Source organism: Bombus fervidus, chromosome 4, assembly GCF_041682495.2.
Source record: "Bombus fervidus isolate BK054 chromosome 4, iyBomFerv1, whole genome shotgun sequence".
Lineage (NCBI taxonomy): Eukaryota > Metazoa > Arthropoda > Insecta > Hymenoptera > Apidae > Bombus > Bombus fervidus.
In genome coordinates this window covers 15693557-15715676 of record NC_091520.1, presented here as the reverse complement: position 1 = coordinate 15715676, position 22120 = coordinate 15693557, and the positions used below count along the sequence as shown (strand labels likewise).

At 32.2% G+C, this 22120-nt stretch overlaps 2 protein-coding genes across 16 annotated transcripts in view; one reads left to right on the top strand and one right to left on the bottom strand.

Annotated features, from left to right (window-relative positions):
- The first annotated feature begins 2481 nt into the window (after positions 1 to 2481).
- On the top strand, positions 2482 to 17173 carry Adcy8 (adenylyl cyclase 78C). Of its 9 annotated transcripts, none has more exons than XM_072002302.1 (20): positions 2482 to 2698; positions 2766 to 3692; positions 4209 to 4356; positions 6327 to 6559; positions 7071 to 7228; positions 7329 to 7518; positions 8001 to 8185; positions 8346 to 8544; positions 9357 to 9515; positions 10089 to 10318; positions 10528 to 10664; positions 10921 to 11233; positions 11319 to 11525; positions 11673 to 11770; positions 12001 to 12867; positions 12955 to 13192; positions 13265 to 13391; positions 13591 to 13697; positions 13841 to 14104; positions 14187 to 17173. In XM_072002302.1, the coding sequence occupies exons 3-20, from the start codon at positions 4298 to 4300 to the stop codon at positions 14397 to 14399; spliced, it is 3984 nt and encodes a 1327-aa protein (XP_071858403.1). In that variant the 5' UTR covers positions 2482 to 2698; positions 2766 to 3692; positions 4209 to 4297; the 3' UTR covers positions 14400 to 17173. The 9 variants fall into 9 exon arrangements, with proteins under 9 accessions (XP_071858403.1, XP_071858402.1, XP_071858404.1 ...); XM_072002301.1 differs by having other exon boundaries at positions 3786 to 4356; XM_072002308.1 differs by having other exon boundaries at positions 2483 to 2698; positions 2766 to 4356; positions 12001 to 12504; positions 12577 to 12867.
- A 2880-nt stretch (positions 17174 to 20053) lies between these two features.
- Utx (Utx histone demethylase) overlaps positions 20054 to 22120 on the bottom strand; it is a 148679-nt gene continuing 146612 nt past the window's right edge. For all 7 annotated transcript variants that reach the window (XM_072002293.1, XM_072002295.1, XM_072002299.1 and 4 more), the window contains one exon: positions 20054 to 22040. In XM_072002293.1, coding sequence (XP_071858394.1) covers positions 21828 to 22040 — 213 coding nt within the window. In that variant the 3' untranslated portion in view covers positions 20054 to 21827. The remainder of the gene's footprint in view (positions 22041 to 22120) is intronic.

Here is a 22120-nt window from a genome sequence, read left to right as displayed (position 1 = left end):
CCAGCACTTCACTCACTTCTTACGAAAATGTACGAAAATGGCTCGATGACTGGTTTGCCTCAAAAGAGCGACAGTTTTTTTGGCGTGGCATCCACCAATTGCCAGACAGGTGGGAAAAATGTATAGCTAGCGATGGGCAATACTTCGAATAAATTATTTTTAATCATTTTCATACAGTAAACGTGTATTTTCTATACACAAATTCTGGTTTCATATTTACATACCTGGTATATATATTATCTATGTCTATCTATAATTATGTCTTTGAAAGATTATAGCTTTTTATTTTTCAAGAAATTAATAATTTATTGAACTAACTTTTAAACATTATATATGCATATTCTTATAGAGTATTTTATATATTTTTGTTATAATATTTTATGTTTTTAAGATTCTTTATTTTTTCAAACTTCTTAAATTTAATTTTCGTTTTATATTAACAAATTTGGCTGTGTCATATAAAAGACAACAAAACTGTGACAAAAACTGTGACAAAAACTGTGACAAAAACTGTGACAAAAATGTTTTGACAAAAATTAAAAGCATTCCATCTTTTTTACTTCCAATACATTGGTTATTCTTTATTTTTTTTTTTTATTATTTGTGTTAGGGTATTAAGCACCCTAGGGTAACATGCTATCCTCAAGTGATTGCAAGCTATTGTTTGTGTTTTGTATGTGATAAATACTTTGTTGTTTACTTTTTTTTCTATTATAACATGCTTTCAATTTTGTTATTGACTTGTCAATTTAAATTGTTAACATAATCTAACTATATATAATTTAAGAATATTATAATATGTCCTATATATTTTAATTGTTTTTGGTTAACAGAAGAAAAGTAAATTTGTTTCTTGTAGTGCATACTACAAATTTATTTTGCCTTAGATAATTATTTCTTTACTTCAGTATTCAATTAGATTAGATATATATGCGATATATTAGTAAAACATGATATTATATATTTATGCATATATATATACAAATATATATCTGCAAATATTGCTTTATGAAGAATATTTTTGTTTTGTTAATGTAGTAAGATACGATATTATAACTTAATGTTACGTTGCGGTAAAATATTATTTTTGATAATAATAACTTGATGAAAGGTGCCAATAAATACTAACGTTTCCATAAATGTAAGGGTTCTTATTTCAAAAACCTCCTGTGTTAATGTCAATATAGTATGATATATTAATAATAAATATATTTCAAAATGTGTATTTTATTTGATGAATATTTAATACAAATACGTATATTTAATAACTCCAGAACGTATAAATGGATAAAATGTCTTATTTGTTGTGACATGTGTTGTTACGTTTAGCTTTTATTGATTGGTATGAATAACGCGTACTTGTATAATGAATCGCGTGTGTTAGAAAGCGCACGCGTTATGCCAATAATCATCGATCATTACGCTTATCACGCGTCCATGATTTATGAAAATCAACTTTTGTAATCCCTGCGTGATGTAATATGAGTCGTATTTATTTCATATAAATATATAGATATTTTATATATTATTTATATCATATTTTTTATCAACCGTGAAATATTCAATCAATAAATTAATTTTTAAAAATTAGTATTAGTTAATAACTAGTATTAGTAATTTTTAATAATTGGCATTAAATTTGTATCTATTTAAATTATAATTTAAATGACAGTAAGCTATAACTATTTTTATAATGCTAACCTTAGTTAATCGATGAGATTTATCAATTAAAAATTACTTTATAGTTCAATATATATTTATAGTTCAACATCAGATGATTTAATGGATGCATATCTAAATTTATTCTAATTGCAGTGTTAGCTTCTATTAGATTCTCAACAAATTTACTTCTTAAAGTTTCTCTGATTTACGATATATTTTGTTTTGAAATTGGAACCCGTTCTAAAAATTTCACTAATTCGTTTTCTAACTTTGTCAGTTATTAATATATCGATAACATTTAATAATTGTACGGGATCAATTAATAGAAATTATTTGATGAGTTATATACAATCTTTACATACATATAGATATCTTATTCCTAATAAAATTGTTACAATTTCAAACATAATACATAATGTATCATGAATATACATACGAAATAAATTACATATCTTGGAGAAAATACAAAATATATACATAATATATAAAATAAATATAAAGGTTAACACTTTTTAACTTGCTTCAGTTTTATTATCAATCTGACATGTAACACACATAACAAATAGCGTTAATTGTAAGTCGATAGAACATAAGTTAGTTGAGTGATTGACACGAATATAATATAAATATTATGCTGGGAGATATGTCTCATCCCGATAATAATAAATAATAACAGTAAGTTACCAATTTTCTATAATAATATATACATATTCGCATAAATACTGTATATCGTTTCTATAACACCCCTTCTTTTTTCGTTGCATATTAGAGGGGATGAAGTAAGGTATCTGACGTCAAGAGAGCCATCGCGCGGTGACAAGCTCACGTTACACTCACTCGTTTGAAGATCAGGTACCGACTCGGTGACCGATTTCGCTCGTGGAAGCGCGAGTTTTATCGTTGGCGGATGCCCCCTTGCGATTTTCGACACTCGTCACCAGTTTCGTTCGCGGACGGCAGCCTTGATGCTGGAACGAAGCAATCGTACGGAATTTCTTGCTTGTTCTTCTCAATTGGACTAGACTGGAGCCGACAGGTAGCGTAAAAACAAAACTCGAACATTTCGCTCATTGGAATTATATCACTTTTTTTTACCATTTCAGCGTTCTCTCTTCTTAATCGTTTTTTTTTTAAATTACTAACCTCGTCGGTATACGTGAATTCTTTACTCAAGTACCATAGCATAAAATCGTGAATTTCCTTCGACTCGACGAATTCTCAAGTATATTATTATTTGTTATTATTATTCATAATCCTTGCCTATTGGCTTAAGATGGCTTCCGGTTTACGTTCCTTATCTCTTAAATATATTTCGTAAATCTTGAATTCTTGAGTATACGCGTATACTAATAATAAATAGATTATTGAGTATATTATTTAAAAATGCTTTTCAGTAATTCTAGGATGCCTGTTCATTGATATTTAGGTATAAAAATAAGCTCGATCGCGGTCCGATGTTATGGTGGAGCATTTTTCACGGAAACCGAGGGGGACTTGCTATAATACGGTATTTTTATACGTACATTGCCGTGCATAAGTATTTGGACACTACCAAATTATCGCAGATATGTAAAGTATGCTTCAAATGTTACTCTGATCTAATTTCCACTTTTGATTCTATCTCAATAAAAATAAAACAGCAATAATCGAATGAAAATTAGTTGTGCAGGTCACTTCTACCTCAGCTAAGTGATTTTAAACGTGTCTTTCAAATGTTGTTTCTTGCCACGTTTTATATAACAGTTATTTACAAATAAACAATACTAGATCTGATAAAATAATGATAAATAATAAATCTATTAAATAGATTTTATGAAGTGTCAACTATTCATTGCAGATAAATACGAACCTTGAGTAACGTAGCTATATTCTTTGTTCCAGTTTAAATTTAGCAGACCATTTGATCGCAGTTATTGCAAGAAGCGTAGAGTTAACAGTAAGGGAACATTCTGCTATTATAAAGTTGAAAATATAATAAAAATATCGACTCTTTGATCGGATTGCACCAGCTGTCCAGATACTTATATATGGTAGTGTATACGTATGATAACATTATTTTTTGACAAACTTTATCGTACAAACGATCATTCGATTTACGAATTAGAACGATAACATGCTTTAAGACACAACGAGATAGAAGGGAGAACAGTTGACTCTGTTACACACTGTACACGATACTCAATTAGGATAAAGAATACACGCAATGAGAATAAAACTGAACTGGTAGGAAAACGAAAAATTTTGATCGTGCATTCGCGGCGGAGAGTATCTTCTGTTTCCGGCTACGTCTTCCGGAAACCCGTCGGCGCGGTCGTGCTGGGTAATTCGAACGAGGTTTAATACCAAAAAGAAAAAAAAATGTACCGGTGCTCTGCTCGGTAAAGAAAAATCGACGAGCAAAGCAAAGATAACGTCTCCACAATAAGTGTTCGCGATTCGATAAGATTGTTCTCCTTGGTCTCTGGTAAAAAAAAAAGTTCTTTGAACCAACGCCGGGCGGGACATTAGAGAAATTGGCTTCCTTTCTTAACAAGTTCTGGTTTAAGGTGTGTGAAAATGCCGGATACTAAGGCAATTGCACAGCTGACAATCACAACGTGAGCGGTTGTTCGTTTCGCGGATCATCCGGGGGATAATGATTACAGAACAGACCTGGAGCATGATGCTGGACAGTGATGTCGCGGGCATCAATGAGTAAGTATTCACCCATGCCAATTTCCAATTTGTTTCTCTTACACGCGACAAAGAAAAGAAAAGAAAAAAAAAAAAAAAAGAAAAAAAAGAAACGAAACTAGAACGAAAAGAAAATATGCAAGAAAGACTTTCAATTGTTTCTTTGTTTAATGCGACACATCATTAACACAATAACACTGTTCGGTAAGTTCCACATTTTGCAGGTGTATCGGCGAGATTTTTTGTGTCTTTTTTCCAATAGTGTAACACACCTTTCGACGTGCTTACACATGCACACACTTGATACTATTTTTCACGAGGACACGATGTTCCTTATTCTTCCTTTTTTTTTGTTTTGATCGCCTGTATGCGGTGGTTTTAACGATGAATCATGATGTACGTGCAAGAATTCACGTGTCTGGATTGATAGTGCTACGTATTTAAAAATATGTGTGCACTTATTATGATGTATCGTCCATACGTGCTTTGAGGAAACACTATTCTTCGGGTCGTGAGACACGTTTTACGACATATGAATGTTAGTACTAAATATTGTTTTGTATAACATCCTTCTATGCGAAGATCGTTTCGGAGAACTTTTTCTGTTTCCACGTATGAAAGAAAAATGATGGAATCAGTTTGTATTTTGTTTCTATACGTATTTTTTTCTTAACTTTATAATTTGTGTTCTACACGTGCGACTTATGATTTCAGGTCATTTATAGTTCTATTGAAATTTTGAGAATTGGTAATTATCAGAATAGTTCCATAAAGAAGATTTATTTTCTATTTATAGGGAAAATTTATTCTTTCATCTTTTGCTATTATTTAATTTGCCCTAAAGCTACCTTCGACTTACTAATATTAAAACAGTAATTTCTAATCTTTTATTCTTTACTTAATTAATGGTTCCTATTACTTTTTTAGTTATTTATTTATTGTGCTTTGTTTTCTTTTTAGTTCTGAACTCGAACATGCATGCACGAGATTCCATTATTTATAAGACACGAAGGATATCTATGTGTGTGAAGGATTAAATTGCACTTTGGATGAATATACATAATTCAAAGCCAGCAACTTTTTGTTATGTACAGAATATTACAATGAAGAAATGTGAAATTATTTTGAACAAAGCTCATTTCGAAGAGAGAGGTTTAATTCAGATATTAAAAATGTAGTCTGTATTTATGGAATTATTTTTTTTTTTATTATCTATCGGTAATATTTTCCAATCAATAAGAATAAACTGATTTTTCATTTTGTGAAGGTCCTTTCATAAAATATTGATTTTTAGAAACAAATTGTTTACATATAAAACAAGTATTAATACAAAAAGACAATTGATGTATTATATAATGTAAAAATATTGAACATAACATTAATGATCATGTAAAAATATTTGTTAACAACAAAAGTTGTTTACCTACTTATCGTGACCTGCATAAATGTTTTGCAACTATTTTGTTTATACACGGCTCAATATAATTAGGAGATCGTGTACACTTTGTAAAGTATTCAATTTTTTTCATAGCTACGTAAAATATAAATTCGTATACTTGCATATTTATTTTATAGCAATTTGTAAAATTATCGAGGTACGCAAATAGTATTTTTGTATTATATCTGTAGATGTTTTTCATTAATTTTTACACTGATTGTTATTTATTCTATTAAATCCTACATACTTTAACGACGAATTTGATAAATCTTTACCTAAAGTAAATGGAAATTCCTTATGTAAGGAATTTAATAATTTAAAATATAATATTCCATTTATTTTTAACATTTTATCTATTTTCCAAACTTATTTGGAAAAGAGCAGCTTTTAAGAATACGATCATCTAATTACTTTGTGCAATGTACAAAACTGTATACATACGCAATGTGCATTTGGTATGTATTCGTGTGTCAATTTCCTAGATGTCCTAGATGTTCTCGCAAGTATTGCTCGTCTGAGAAAATTAATTTTAGATACTTTTTGACGTCGATAGGTTGAGTATTTCCCCGAGGAAACAATTATGGATCAAGGCTGTGAAGAAACTAACTTCCGAGAGGCTGGGGAGGGAAGGATTGGCGGCCTGGGAGGACCGGAAATCCAACAACGATCCGGAAGTTCCAGACATCAATGAAACAACCGATCCAACCGAGGATGCGGACATTTCTACCGACCCGGACGTGGCTCTTGCTGATCAGCCTGTTGATGCAGAATCTCAAGCGCAGCGAGGTTCGATTATATTTAATATTAATATAATTAATATAATCGAAGGGCTCGTAACGACATCAGCTAATGGTGCATTCTAGTTATCAGAAGCTACACTCACAATATTATGAAATCGATATTATAATATATGATCTACGGTTTCGTGTAACACATGCAATATGTTCGTAAAAAGTTTCTACGGGTGTTCGAATACTTTCGCGAATCACTGTATGTTTTGATTCAACTTCGTCATTTAATTAGATATAATTCTTTTATGATACATTTACAAATGCACTCATAGAAACCATGTAATGTGATGAGCATTTTGTTTAAAACGGTTGAAACGGTGTTTTTTTTATCTCCTGGGAAAAGACAAACATGGACAAAGGAGATGTTTCTTAATTTTATTACAAATTTCTCTCGTGTCTTGATCGTCTGGCGAATTTTTTAACATGCCACTGTTATTCACACACATGTTATTAATTTATTCTGTGCAATACAGCCTTCAGCTATAAATACGAGTGGATATTTCCAGATGTTTTCAAGAAAGGCGTACTCTATAAGGGAATATTTTGTCCATCGCTTTCGAACAGCTTCCACAGCAAACAGCTCGAGACGTCCTATCTTCATTACTCGAATCGTCAACGGCAGAAATCATTGATCATGCTGAATATCGTCGATCTTAGCTTAAAGGTAAACTGATCCCTAAAGAACGAATAGCTTGAATCCTACGAAGTATATTCTGTATTTTGTTTTTTAATTTCTGTCCCATACTATGCACCGGGAATACCAGATTATTCTTATGGCGATATGGCTGTGGGAAAGAGACGAGAACAGCGGCGGCCTGATCGAGTCGTTGTCTTGGGCGATCTGCTGTATGATAGCGAACTTGGTGGTTTGCGTTCTTGGCTGGTGGCGGTGTTTCTCCAATAATTATTTATACTGGGCTTCCATATTCACTTGGTTACTGATCAATTCTCAAGGTGATGATACGTACAAACGTCATGTATAATTTCTATCTTTATCTTGTTTCTTTTCTTCCTTTTCTTTCTGTTCCTAAATAGACACATTCTTTTCATAGTTGGATATAATAGTCGACGTACGTATAGTGCTTCACATTGTAATGTTCTAATATACATATACACATATAAATATACGTACGTGTTCTCTTGGGAAGATTGTATCTTCGTTTACCGAATAGAGTTTTGCTCCACTGGCTCGTGCGTTGGCGGTCCAGCGAATTGCTTGAATGTTCAGCGAACCGTAGAGAGAGAGAGAGAGAGAGAGAGAGAGAGAGAGAGAAAGAGAGAGACGGTAGAGCAAACTTATATCTAGGCACGGGTTACTATTGATCGGCGATCCTTTGCGGCTATTTAAGATTAACGAAACGATCGTTATGTTTCCATAAACGGGTCTACAATCGAGAGTGTCTTTATGTTATCTGCACACCCCCTGTCAATTGCAGGTTTTATAGGAGCTGGTCTAGATTTCTCTAGTCAACAACGTCTTATGTGGTACATTTTGTTTGTCGTGTATGCGCCGTATGCCATGCTGCCGTTACCTTTGAGATGGTGTGTCCTTGCCGGTTACGGGACAGCTTTAACTCACATGGTGATGGCGGGAATAACTTTATTACGAGATCCTACATATGTAAGAATCCTTGGTCTACATTTTAGTTTCTACAAGTTAACGCCTCCTACCCATTTCACTTATATAATACTCTTCCGTCAACTTTTTCTTTCTTAGCGCAATCCCAAGTACGCTTCGCAGCTTTCTTTTCGTTAAAGTACGTTTAATTTTGCAATTGCAGCTGCATGATGTCACGTGCATAGTTCGAATGCTAACAACCAACGTCCTTCTTTATCTTGCAATGAATCTAGCTGGCATGTACACTAAGTATTTGACAGACAGAGGACAGAGACAGGCTTTCCTGGAAACGCATAGATCCATGGAAACTCGGCAACGAACTCAAAACGAGAATAATCGACAAGAGAAGTTGCTCCTTTCCGGTGAGACATGCTTTAAATTCGTTAATCAAATTCACGAATGATTCCTGGCGCTGTGGTTTATTTTACAGTCGACTTAGTTTACAGCTTTGTTCAGAATATAATTTAATATTTCGTTCAACAGTTTGGCAAGATTTATTGCAGTTCAAAATGCAATATATGTATCATCGTTTCAGCAATTTTATAATGTGAATTAATCTATTCGTTTACAGGAGTATTACCGAATTAAATAGAATTAGATTGACATTTTATTGGAAGATCGATATTAAATTGAACTCGTTGTTTCACGATTGTTCATACAATTAATACGAACATGAGTTAGAGAGTATATATATATATGTATCATAAATGTATATGGACTATGTAATTACGTATCGATGCAAAATACGTACGACATGTATTTAAGTATATTTATATATATGTCGAACATGTCAAACGTAGTCTATAAAAACGCATGGGGTTGCGCCGTAGGCATGGGGTTCGTCAGCGCGTGTAACTTGCTCAGCCGAGTGTCAAAAAGGGTCACTAGACACTTTCACCCGATTGCGCCAGATATGTTTTACCGATAGCCTAGCAGTACTTTGCTTTTACGTATTATCGATCTTTCGACGATTATTTGTTTAGGAAGTATAAGTAAAATACAATCAAATAAAATAGAATAAACAATCCCGTCATACTCGTTTGATTAATGATAGATTATTATATAATTAATCGATGAATGTTTCATTTTGTCTATAGCGTTTTGTATTTCGTCGAATAAAAATTATCGTTTTTAACATGTAATCACGTTTAATGATTGACAAATTTTATTGTAGTTTTACCAGATTTCGTGGCTAAGGAAATGATCCGTGATATCGCTCGTGAGACTGCACGAGGTGGAACAATCTCTTTTACACCTAATCAATTTCATAGAATATATATCCATCGGTACGAAAATGTGAGCATACTTTTTGCTGACATCAAAGGTTTCACTGGTATGTAATCACATATTTACGATAGTGAACTGCACTAGTTTACATCTTTATTTAAAAGTTACTTTTGTATAATGTTTACTGTCACAATGGAAAATGGAAATATATGAAAATACAATGGGAAAAGAAATATTAATAATAAGTAACTATTTTTTATTTTTAGGTATACCAAATAAAATTTATTTTCTCGAATGAAACGGTGTGATTGTTTATAGAAGTCTATATTTCTTTCTGTATTAGTATTAATTAATTGTCTCTTCTAGTTTGCAGTTATTTCCGTAATTCATGTGTATTAACATCTTTTCAATCAAACTTTTATCTCTATTATTGCTTCGAAGATATCAAAATGGTAAAAAATTTTAAATTACGTTATATATCAACATAAATTTTATTCTTAAAAAACATAATTTACATATGTCAATTATTTAAGTGTATTAATTATAATTTTTATTTTGTACATTAATTTCTATTAGCACACACAACGTATATTATAAGATATTAGATATATGTAGTAACTCTTAAAGTACTCTTACAAAGTTTCAAATTTAATCTATGATATTCGTCTTTATCACAAAGCTTTGGCCAGCCAATGTAGTGCTCAAGAGCTCGTTAAAGTGTTGAACGACTTGTTCGCTCGTTTCGACAAGCTCTCTGCAGAAAATCATTGTTTGCGTATTAAATTACTTGGGGATTGTTATTATTGCGTTTGCGGACTACCGACTCCTCGAAGCGACCATGCTCATTGCTGCGTCGAAATGGGCTTGCACATGATTAAAGCAATAAGAGATGTGCGGTATACAACAAAGGTAACTAAATTCTGTATAATCTAAAATAATCAAACAATAATTTAAGACATACTATAAGTTAGCAAATTTGAAATACGCAAATTTCCTTTAAAATTGATTATAAGCTGCAATTTAACAATATAATTGAATTTTGCAATATTTCAAAAATATAAAGTAAAGATACACCATACGTTAAGTGAGTAATTTAAGAAAAATTGTTCTTCATTTAGGTTGACCTAAATATGAGAATAGGAATTCATAGTGGCTCGGTACTGTGTGGCGTACTTGGACTTCGAAAATGGCAATTCGATGTCTGGTCTTACGATGTTACACTGGCTAATCATCTTGAAAGTGGAGGCATACCAGGGTAAAACTTACTGTACACACAACTTAAGTACACACAAGGAAAACATGATAAGTCTATATTTGTTGCTTTTCTGATTTTTATATCATTTGGAACCTAAAAGAGAGTACTTCAAATCCAATACTCTAAAACTTTAAGTTTCTAACATTCTGAAACTCTGAAACTCCCTTGTGTAATATTTACTGTTGCATAATGAATTGTGCGAGAACTTTAATAAAGTAAGTAGTCGCAGTAATACAAGGAAAACGTAATATTTCAGGAGAGTACATATTTCGGAGGATACTTTGAACTGTTTAAATGACGTGTACGAAGTGGAGCCAGGAAACGGAACCGAAAGGGACAATTACTTAAAAGAGAGAAATGTGGTGACGTACTTAATCAAACAGGTGGAACCTTTGAGATGCAGACGTCGATATTCTTCACGACCTAAGATATGGACCGAGGAGGATGCGAGTAAAAGTAAAAAGAGCTTCAAATTGAACAATCCATTAGCTGCAAACAGTAGCGCTCCGAATTCTTCCACGGACGACGACATTGGGGTGGACTGGACACCGGAAATACCATTCGAAAACGTTAGTATTTAACGACTATTGGAACTTAGTAACGACTTTAAACCGGGAAACACTTTGAGAATCTAGCGTTAGGTTATTTGTATAGTTGAATACCGCGACGTCAGTCACCAATTTGGAGTCAGAATACCTCGAGGAAGAGAACGGATCCGCGAAAAGTAACAAGGTTGCGTCTGCTACATCCGCTGAGAAATTGAAGGCGGCAGGCCTTGAAACTGCAAGTAACAAGCGTATGAGGTTGGCGAACATAAATGCTTGGACTTTGCGTTACAACGACGAAAGCCTGGAATCAAAGGTGAGATCGATATTAATACATTCTGCGTGTATAAAGTTACTTTTTAATGAGTTCAATTGACTTCAATGAAATTCAATTAAACTGAACATTAAATTAATTTCGTTAAAGTAGTGATCTTGATGCAGATATTGTTTTATGTGTTCGTAGTTCGGCCAATTGCGCGAGGATATGTTCAAATCCAACATGATTTGTTGCTTCGTCGTATGGATATTCATCGCAATTTGTCAAGCAGTGATATTGCCAGAGTAAGCGACTTGTTTTTCATGACTATGTTTTAATAATAATCAAATAATAAACAAATTTATGAATGTTAGAAAAACTAATCATAAGAACTTTGAAAATAAAATACTGATTCGGTTGTTATTGTAGAACAAACAATGAGATAAAGATTATAAAACAAATTAGGATAAAAGATTATAAAATAGGATAATTAACAATGTATTAATTTTGAAATTATATCATCTTTTTTCTACAGCTGTATTATTCTTTTGGGTTCGCTGCTGTTGACGACGCTGATTCTGGTAGCATCTTCAATTCTGGTGATGGCAGAAGAGTTCAAAACTTTACCAACGTATTTGCAACACGCTTCTTCGATGTTGGTTCACAATAAGCAGCATCGAACGATCTTCATATGTAGCGTAATCAGTCTCATGGCTTTAACATCTATAGTCGGTGTCCTGGCGTGTCCAACATCGATTCGACAATATCCTGAAGCTTTGGAGCTTCAGCAGCAGCCATTAGTGAAGCCAACACTGCAACCAGAACGACTGGTAGCACCGACTGCTGGTCTCGACCAGTTCATCCTGACGTTTCTGGAAGCGGCCCTTCGCGACGAACCTTCAGAAGAGCAGAAAGACGTTTCCTCGAAAGAAAATCAAACTGCACCGCATGGTTCTAATAACGTTGATATGGAACTGACAAGAATCCTCAATGACAGGGCTAGTCTGGTGAAAGGTCGAAGAAGAAAAGAGTTTTTCAGGTTCTATAGATACGAACAACGCCACCGATTCGTGTTTGGAAGACATTATAGAAGATTTGCTTGTAATCGTAGGGACGAAGACGTCGTTTTGAAGAAAATGCCATCAACACCGGGAACGGAAGTTCAAGCGGAACCTATATATTCGTTGGATTACGACGATGACATCGTTTTGGGGACTACCTGTGTACGACCGGAATACATTGTGTTCACATGGATCTTATGCCTGATTGCGTTAGCCTCTGCACTGAAATTGTATTATTTAGTGAAAACGGCATTGGCCACGATCATCGTGTCCGTTTACGCCGTGCTGATCCTTGTAGTCTGCAAGGACTTTTTTTCGATCCCTGACGAGGAGAAGGATTCGTGAGTTGTGCATGTCGTCCATGAAAATCTAGTTTATTTTAGATTCTTAGAAACATCACGCTGCTAATTATGCTTTTGTGTTTTTAGGGCGACGATACCTCTCTCGGCACAAATGCTTACGTTTATGTTAGTATTCCTGGTAATGGTTACGTATCATGGTAGATTAGTAGAAGTAACGTCCAGATTAGATTTCCTTTGGAAACAACAAGCCGAGAGGGAGCTAAGTGACATGATAGAATCACGACATAATAACATGCAGTTGTTGAAGAATATCTTACCTGACCACGTAGCTCATCATTTTTTAACACAAGAAAGAGCACCAGAGGTAGAACAATATATGTTTCCGGCTTCTTGATGAATTTCATAAATATTATAATTTCTTTTTTATATTTTGCAGGAATTGTATTCTCAGTCGCGTGACATAGTTGGAGTGATGTTTGCTAGTGTACCGAATTTCACAGAATTCTATTCAGAAGATGTTAATAAAGGAATGGAGTGTATACGTTTACTGAATGAAATCATTGGTAAGATTAGACATTTTGTATGTTATTGAATATTATATACATTCTGTGCATTTTAATATTTGTAAATCTATCATAAACGCACAAACATCGGTACAAATTAGAGTGACAAATTGAAAGCGGATCTGCAGATTTAAAAGTATTTGTTGCTTTTAATATAATTTATAATTCAACGATATAAATTTGAAATATCTTTTTCCAGCTGATTTCGACGAACTTCTGGATGAGAATCGGTTTCATTGCATTGAAAAGATAAAGACGGTCGGAGCAACTTACATGGCAGCTTCTGGTCTCAATCCTTGTCAAAATGTAATTCTATATATGCTTCAAATATCTTTACTCATATTCTGCGAAATCCAATGATAAACTATTTCCATTGTATCGGTTCTGAATAACTTACTTCTTTTAAAACATTATCCAATATTATTAATTCTTAAATATTTTTCTTTTAGGATAATAACAAGGATAACATGGAGCATTTGTGTAGATTAGTGGATTATGCAGTAGCCATGCGACTTCGTCTTGAAGATGTGAATATACACTCGTTTAATAATTTCGACTTAAGAGTGGGTATCAGCTGCGGCCCATTGGTAGGCGGTGTAATCGGTGCTCGAAAGCCTGTATTCGATATTTGGGGTAACACTGTAAACTTGGCTTCCCGCATGGACTCTACAGGCGTTATGGGGAAAATACAAGTGCCGCAGGATATTGCTAGGGTAATTACATGCAGCATGTAAAACGAAAATAATTATTCGCTACGCATACAAATCGTTTATTCAATTTCAAATATTTCAATAGTTTTTGGAATCGAGAGGATATCAAACTCAGAAAAGAGGACTTATTGAAGTTAAAGGGAAAGGGACGATGGAGACGTATTTCGTATTGGGCAAGGGAAGTCTACAACAAGAAGGCACGACTAAACACACAACAAGATGCCGAAGCCTTGCAGCAGTTGTTTATGGTGTCGTTCAAGCACGTCGCAAGCAAATGCGAGCGCTTAGGAGGACATAAGTATTCTATTCACATCAGCCTCTTTTTTGGTTCGTTGGTGCCTATAGTTATGTACAAACGATTCACCTTCGTCAAATTAGCAACTAACTTGTGAGATAAGACTTAAAATGAATGACTACAGTAACTCTTTTATTTTTGAAGACAGAAGAATATTTTTTAGAGATCGTTTAGTTTAGAGGAAAAGATTTCAGTAAGTTTATTTTTCTGTGTATTCCTTTGTCATCTTAAAATCACCATTGTTTTATTACATCATTAATAACTGTCTGTTACATTCCTTAAGAGAGTAAATTTTATTATTAAGATCGTGACTCTTATAATTTTAAATTTGTGTTTGGTAATCAAATATTTTTTTTTTAGATGTTGTATAAAATTTGTTAATCATAGAGTAATTTAATAATGAAATATAATTAACAAAGTGAATAACAAAATAATTTAAATATTCCTATTTAAAAATATATGTAATATTTCAGTCGAATTAATTAATTAATTGCTAGTTGAAATATTTTTTTTCCTTCTAAATATAAGAGTTATCAGATAATCCATTTTAAGTGACTCATCGACTATTAGAGCTCAAAGGACGACTAACACCTGTAGTTAACATACTACCCAATACACTTTCTTTTTTGTTGGAGTGTTGGATAACATGTTAATTAACGTGTTTTGATAATATTTATTATTATTGACCAGTGTAAATTGTAAATTAATTTCGTTTTGTATTTATAATTGTTAACTTTTCTTTGACTCGCTTCTTTCTTCTAAAAACTCTATAGAAACATAATTTTTACTTCCATTCCATTATTTAAGAATACTTTATAAGTGTAATGATATTATTTATAAAAGATTATAAAGTAGTCTGTGACCCATTTTATTTTATAAATGGATATATTTCAAGAAGTATTTTGAATTAAATATATAAATACTAAAAAGAGAAACATTAATATTTAAGCAAAGTCAGTGATCGAAGGCATCAAGGACATTTGAGGAATTTTATGTTCTTCTCATAGTAAAATTCATTAAAAGTTTATATGATTTTCATTTTTTTGAAGAAATTTTAATAACAATATTCTTGTAACAATAAGAGGAATCTTGGGGAAATACGAGTGTCCTTGAAGTATCCTTGAAGCCAAAACCTCCTCGACTTTTTGCTTTAAAATTTTAACAAATTTCACTATCTTTCTCACTGTTACAGTGATAGTGTTTTTAATTCACTGTACTTTTCATTATGTATCTATTTATACCTAGATTAAAATGGACCATTTTATAGAGGATTAAGTTATTTTTCTTAGCTACAAATATAATCACATAAATGTAGCTCTTGTTTCCAGAGAACTGAAATTCTAATGCATCTCTTGCATAGGTGAAAAATAGACTTGGCTGTAGAATCAGTCGACACCAAAAATAGTACCTATCTAAGTGTATTAGGTTTAAAATTTTATATGCTGCTATATGTAGAAATCCTACGATAGACCAGTTTTAAGTATTAATGAATTCTTGTACATTCTCTATTTTTTCTGCTTCTATTATATTTCCGTTCTGTATTTACTATAATGAAACAAATTCCAATATCTGTAAATATTAATCCAACGTGTGAAGTGAATAACAACAAATCTGGAAATATATGCAATGATATATAAAAAATATAAATTAAATTATGGAATAACATTGTTGACACAGTAATAAATAAGTTAATAGTTAACAAGTCTAAAGCAATCAATTCAAACATGTTACACATATCTGTTCTACTTTATAATGAACATGACCAGGAATTGTCACAACGTTTCTGTTAAAGTCGATTCAGTGTGTTTTGAGTCTTGCATGTAGGAAATAAAAAAATCTCGTATAGCAACCATTTCTTTTTTTGGGAAAAGTCAATTTAATAATAATTGCAGGGCAGCAGCGTTTGTGTTGATAATCATAATGTACAGCACAGTCGAGCTCTGTGTAACTGTATATTACATTATTATGGTAAACACAATATATTTTAATTAACCGTAATAATAATTCATGATAATAATAGTTGTAATGATAATAATAAGGCTAGCTACAGCATGATCTCCCGCATAAAGAGATCACCCGATCCAACTGTACACTTTTACAACGTACTTCATAATAATAATCTAATTACATTAATTATAATTAGGTAATTATTACAATTTCAACCTAATTAAAAGAATGTTTTGCGACACGTAGGAGGGACCGCACGTCTTGACTTTTCGAGAAATTAATGCAAGAGTCTCCATCGTTCATGTTGCCCCGTTTCTTTTTGTTCACGATAATTGTACACGTTACTTCGCGTCAAAAATTTGGAAAATCGTCTGTATACATTGATTTCTCGAAAACGAAGGTATCATTTTTTTCTTTTAAAAAGTTCTTCTCCATTCTTTCTTTTTTTTTTTCATTTTCTCTCTTTTTCAAGTATAAAGGCACTGTACACGTAAACATACAATATACTATAGAAGAGCGCTATAGGCGGTCCAGATGGATACTATTTTTCAAACAGTTAAAACGTGCCCGTTTAAAAATATCGATACGATCTTCTTTCATTTCTTTCTTGTTTGTTCCTTTTATTTCCCTTTTTTTTCCCCGTTTTATTCTTCTCATTGTTACGATGCTACGCACTTAAAATAGGGAGCGGTTTCCTTCGATTCTAGCTGCATTGGTCAACGCTATATCTTCTTCGACGCTATATATCTTAAACATTAAGGAAAAATATAGATGACTATTATATCAGAATGTGCAGAACTCACGGTAACTATTTGGGAGGAAATAATTGGTCAATGCGATCAGAAGTTAAGAAAACGCTCCGGTTTAAAGGTGGGATTTGTTTATCACAATTTGGCAGTGAACGTTCTCACGTTTAAAATACAAGTTTTTTAAGCTACGTGAATCGTTATCATCATCATCATCTTCTTTTCTTTCCCTTTTTCTTTCTCTCTTTCTTTCTTTCTTTCTTTCTGCTATGGTTTGCTACTTTTCACTTTACAGACATTACAGAATTCGAAAATATTACTTTTTCCCCGCTATTGTTCAGAAAAAATAAATCTTCTTTTTTATGCCTGTTCGTTAACATTCCAACCATTCCGTAAGCATAGAACTCAAACTCTTCGTACACTGTTTAGCGAAAATATGTTTCAATATGTGTGCTCCTTAATTTTCTGGCTTGTCTTCTTTCATTTTCTTTGCGCCACATTTCTGCATTTCAAGTAATTGTTCAAGATAACGAATTCAAGGGGATCTCTCGATTACTTCTGCTCCTGATAATTATATATGGCGTTTGTGCGCAATACTAAATTGCATAATATTTCTCTAAAAAATCACCAATGTCACGATTATTCCTCGAGTAGTCAGTATCAAAATACGAGACTTTGAAAAATCTGCAATAAGTGCAGAATAAACAATTAAGTGATTATTACAAGAATGTACTTAATATACAATTCTGCCCTCGTGTTTTTCTACTGTTCTCCGTTTAAAAAAAAAAAAAAAAAAAAATCAGATATTTACAATTACTTACAATTCCATTAAATGATAAGTTAATACAACTACTGCTCGAGTTCTTTCTGGCTTTCCCTCTCAGATTTAATTCATAATTCATTAGACAGATGTATCGATACACCATTTAAATTTGATTAAACAGAAAAGAAACTATTTAGTATGTCAAGATGTGTATATATATATATATACTGACTAGTGAATGTAAACTTCCTAAGAACCAATAAAATTATAACTAAAACGAAAATGGTATTCGAAAGCTTACATTAACTGGTCGACTATTTCGAGTGATACACTTTATCCGATCTAATATTTCTTTGTATTTCTTTTCCCTAACTTAAGATATGACATTCTTGCAGGTTGTCATAAAAATCTAGTACATTGAAAAAATGAATTTTCTTTTTTTAGATAAATAACATCTAGCCTTCCTTATCATGTGATGTTTAAAGTAACGATATATTTTAAATTAATATTATTGCAATTCTACTAATAAAATGCTACTAGAAGTAATACTGCCAATTGTTCAAACTTGTTATACCAGATTTTCAAATCATCCTGCATAATTCCAGCATACTTTTACGAAATATCCAAAAGGGAAAATTGAAGAGAAACCCATCTAAAGAAAAAGAATTTTTCTTATTTCGATCACGTGCCTTTTACGTTCAAAGACATTTACCAATCAAGCCGCCAGGGTTTACCAATATTTAGCCGCAACTTTCCGCTTTTATCTTTTACAAATTATTTCATTTGAATTTCATAAAATTACTTTCCACTCCATTACAAGTATTTCATTTGCAGGTAAAAAGATACACCTGTGATTGCTAAGAAAAGTACACTTTTCTCAATGTCTTCTTATCTTAAGTCATGTTGTGTATGCAGTTTACCTACGAACGAAACTTCATGCTATTCGAAGGATCTAAAACTTTCTAAAATATTAAAGTAACTGCTAACAAACTTGAGCTGCCAGTGCTGTGAACCATTTGTAATAAAACCATCGTTAAACAACGCAATCTCAAGACATGTCGTTGATAAAATTTTAACATATATATATATACATATATGTTACATATATATACATATATATACATATATACTTAAGTATAATAGTTATACATACATATATATATGGATATATATATACATATATATATATACTTAAGTATATAAGTAATTATTCTAAGCCTTTGACTGATTTGCAATGTAGCATTGTTAGATATTATACATATTTATTATAATGTATTAAGTAAATTTGCTCAGTATTGCCGATTAACATTCATTGACACATAATAAACGAAAAAAAGAATGAGAAAAAAATAATAGAACCCAAATCATATATATATATATATATTTATATAACAACTCGAATTAAATAGTGCAATTAGTCAAGTAATTTCTATACAACGTCGCACAACTTCAGAGAGAATCATCTTCTCAATTTCGAATACGAACTGGTTTAGATTATCCATGGGTCACAGCAGAACAGGCTTAGCGGTGCACGATGGGACCACTTTCAGTTTGTTCGTTATTAACTATCGAAGCTCTTGAGCCACTCTGTTTCGATTCATTTCACGTTACCTAATCTTATTTTTTACATTAAATATATTTATACATAATTTAATTAATCGTTAATCAAAGTTGTCAAGTCAGTTCGAAATATTGGCAGAATTCATTGTCATGTACTGCCAATATTACATGCATTGAGATCATTTGAGTGCATGGATTAAAATACTCTTGGACACGAGCTTTTTCAACCCGGAAATTCTTCATTAATAATCATCGATAGAGCGGGTTAATACATCAGGAAACTAGCATATACCATCGCTGTAAATGATGTAGAAATACACATATATACATGTGAAAATGTATATATATGTATACACATATATTGCAATCGAATGGTGCAACATTGAAATTGGTCGCGCGTATAAAAGAAATGCGGTTATCGTTCGTGATTAACTAACTCGGCGGAACTAGTATTTCCTAGGATTTTCAAAAATACATCGTTCTTCGATGATCTTATCACGACCTGTACTATCTACCATTTTTTGCTTTTTTTTTTCTCCATTTTCTCTCTCTTTCTCTCCCTCTCTCTCATGCGTTTGTGAAAATACATCTTTTCGGCGGAACGAGAATTGCATTATTTATACACTTGTGGTAGGTAAGAGTTTTTCTTTTTTTTTTTTTTTTTTTTTTTTTGTTTTCTGGCACGTACATTTGGCGTTACTAGACACCAATGTGAATTGACGAGACTGAGTTGAAGATACGCTTCTCCTTTGCTTTAAGATACGATTAACTCATTGTTAGACAGGCAGCGTTTCCCAACTTTTTTCTTAACGTTGATCTAATTTTATATTCCGTCCTTAAGTTCGTTAAAATTGTACTAATATTCTATAATTGTTACCTTAAATAATAATTAAAATAAGCCATTAGACTATAGCATTCTATCTTTCATGTACCGAATAGGTTGTATAAATTGATGGAAGATTTTCTATAATTAAAAATCATTTGAAACAAATTCATTTACAATTAATAAATATTCTTTATCATTGACTTAATTATGGTAGAAAAATTCAAATGATTTCAGCACATGATTTCCGATATTTAGAATATCACACGTTTCTCTTTTTATTCTGTTTATGAAAATAAACAAAAAATAAATTGAGAAACGCCGTTTTATGAGCTGATCGCAGCATGTTATCGTCCCCTTGTCCTAAAAACGGAGGTTGGTTTATCTTAGAAATTATTATTATAAACAGTATCTTTTACTGTACAAATGTTTTAGAGCCGCTATTTTTTGCTTGACACAATGATTGATTTATTTAAAGCACGATATTCGTCACGAATGTCACTCTACTACTGTTAACACTTTTTTGCAAAATTAGTTGAATTTGCTGGAAAATGTTTAATAATTATTTCCTTAATAAATTTCAATCAGATACTGATCTCATTGTCTTGGAGTTTGGTATAATAACATAATCGTTGCTGCGATTTAAAAAATCGAATCGTCGTTGACAGTAGGACATTCGAAACTGTGCTAATATTCCCATGAATTTCATAAAAATCAATAATCGTTTCAATTCGCTTGTATACAAAAATGTACAAGTATGTTTTTTGAGCAGCTTGGTGATACTTTACAATTGTACCTTAATTCATAATAATAGTTAACGACAGCTTATCCCTCATCATTGTGGACTGTTACAGTGTAATCCTTTAATATATTCACGATTGGCAGTGAACAATTCCGCGATGTTTCTCGATTATATGACAATTTTTTCCAACTTTTCTTCTTGTTATTCGTAAAAATTTCGAAACATGTAATTTATGAACGATATTAAAAAAAAAAAACGAGATTTTCTATCGTTTGTAACAAAAATGAATACTGAATGCTTGTTTTGTAGTTACTTGTGACGATATAAAACTGATAAGGAACACGGTCAAGTTTGATAACTATGTCAAGCATTTCTTATTGCAAAGCTTATGCACATTATCATGGTTGTGCCATTAAAGGATTACAAATGGTGATATTGAGTAATTTATAAGTAAAACGCAGTCTTCTTTCGTTTACTTAATTTCGATTTTCTATACCTGAGAGCTAGAGCAGTGTTTCGCAGATTTTATATCAATTCAATATAAAATTTTCCGAATATACGTCTCAATTTTTGTATATAGTCAGTGCTAATTAATTCTAAAAAAATTTGAAATTTTCAATTGCTTCATATACAACATGTATTGTGCGTACCTTAAAAATAGCATGGAAATAGATGTTCGACTTATGTAGTTTAACATACAAAATTTTCTGCTCTTCTTCATTTTTTTAATAGTAGCTCTCAGGTACTTAAATAATGCTTATTATAAAGATTCTTTTTAAACACAGATATTGTACTATCTAAGTCACTGTAAAGTGCCTAGGAAGTCCAGATATCTGTGTTGCATGTATTCTCAGGAGGATTGGCTAGATTGAATTGATGAGGGAGTTGTTAGAGAAGTGTGTAAAGTAAATCCGTCATAAGCGTCCATTAAATCTCGCATTCTGTATTCTTCTAAGCAAACAAACCCTTCTAAGGATGGGGACTGTTTTCGTGCGCAATCCATACAATGTACGACGTGTCGTTTCTCCTGTTCTCTAATGAACAAGATGTTAAACACTTCAATCTGGAAGAAAAGCAAAATTTATAATATTAATCAGTACTTATTAAGCTGCTTCAATATTTAAATTGGTTGTATCATGTTCA

Bases quoted from the DNA above. Each gene is read 5' to 3' on its own strand.
- Adcy8 (XM_072002303.1), top strand. From the start codon at position 4,298: ATGATTACAGAACAGACCTGGAGCATGATGCTGGACAGTGATGTCGCG. The intron at 7,519-8,000 runs GTGATGATACGT...TGTCAATTGCAG, and splicing joins GTTACTGATCAATTCTCAAG to GTTTTATAGGAGCTGGTCTA. The intron at 11,771-12,000 runs GTAAGCGACTTG...TTTTTTCTACAG, and splicing joins CAAGCAGTGATATTGCCAGA to CTGTATTATTCTTTTGGGTT.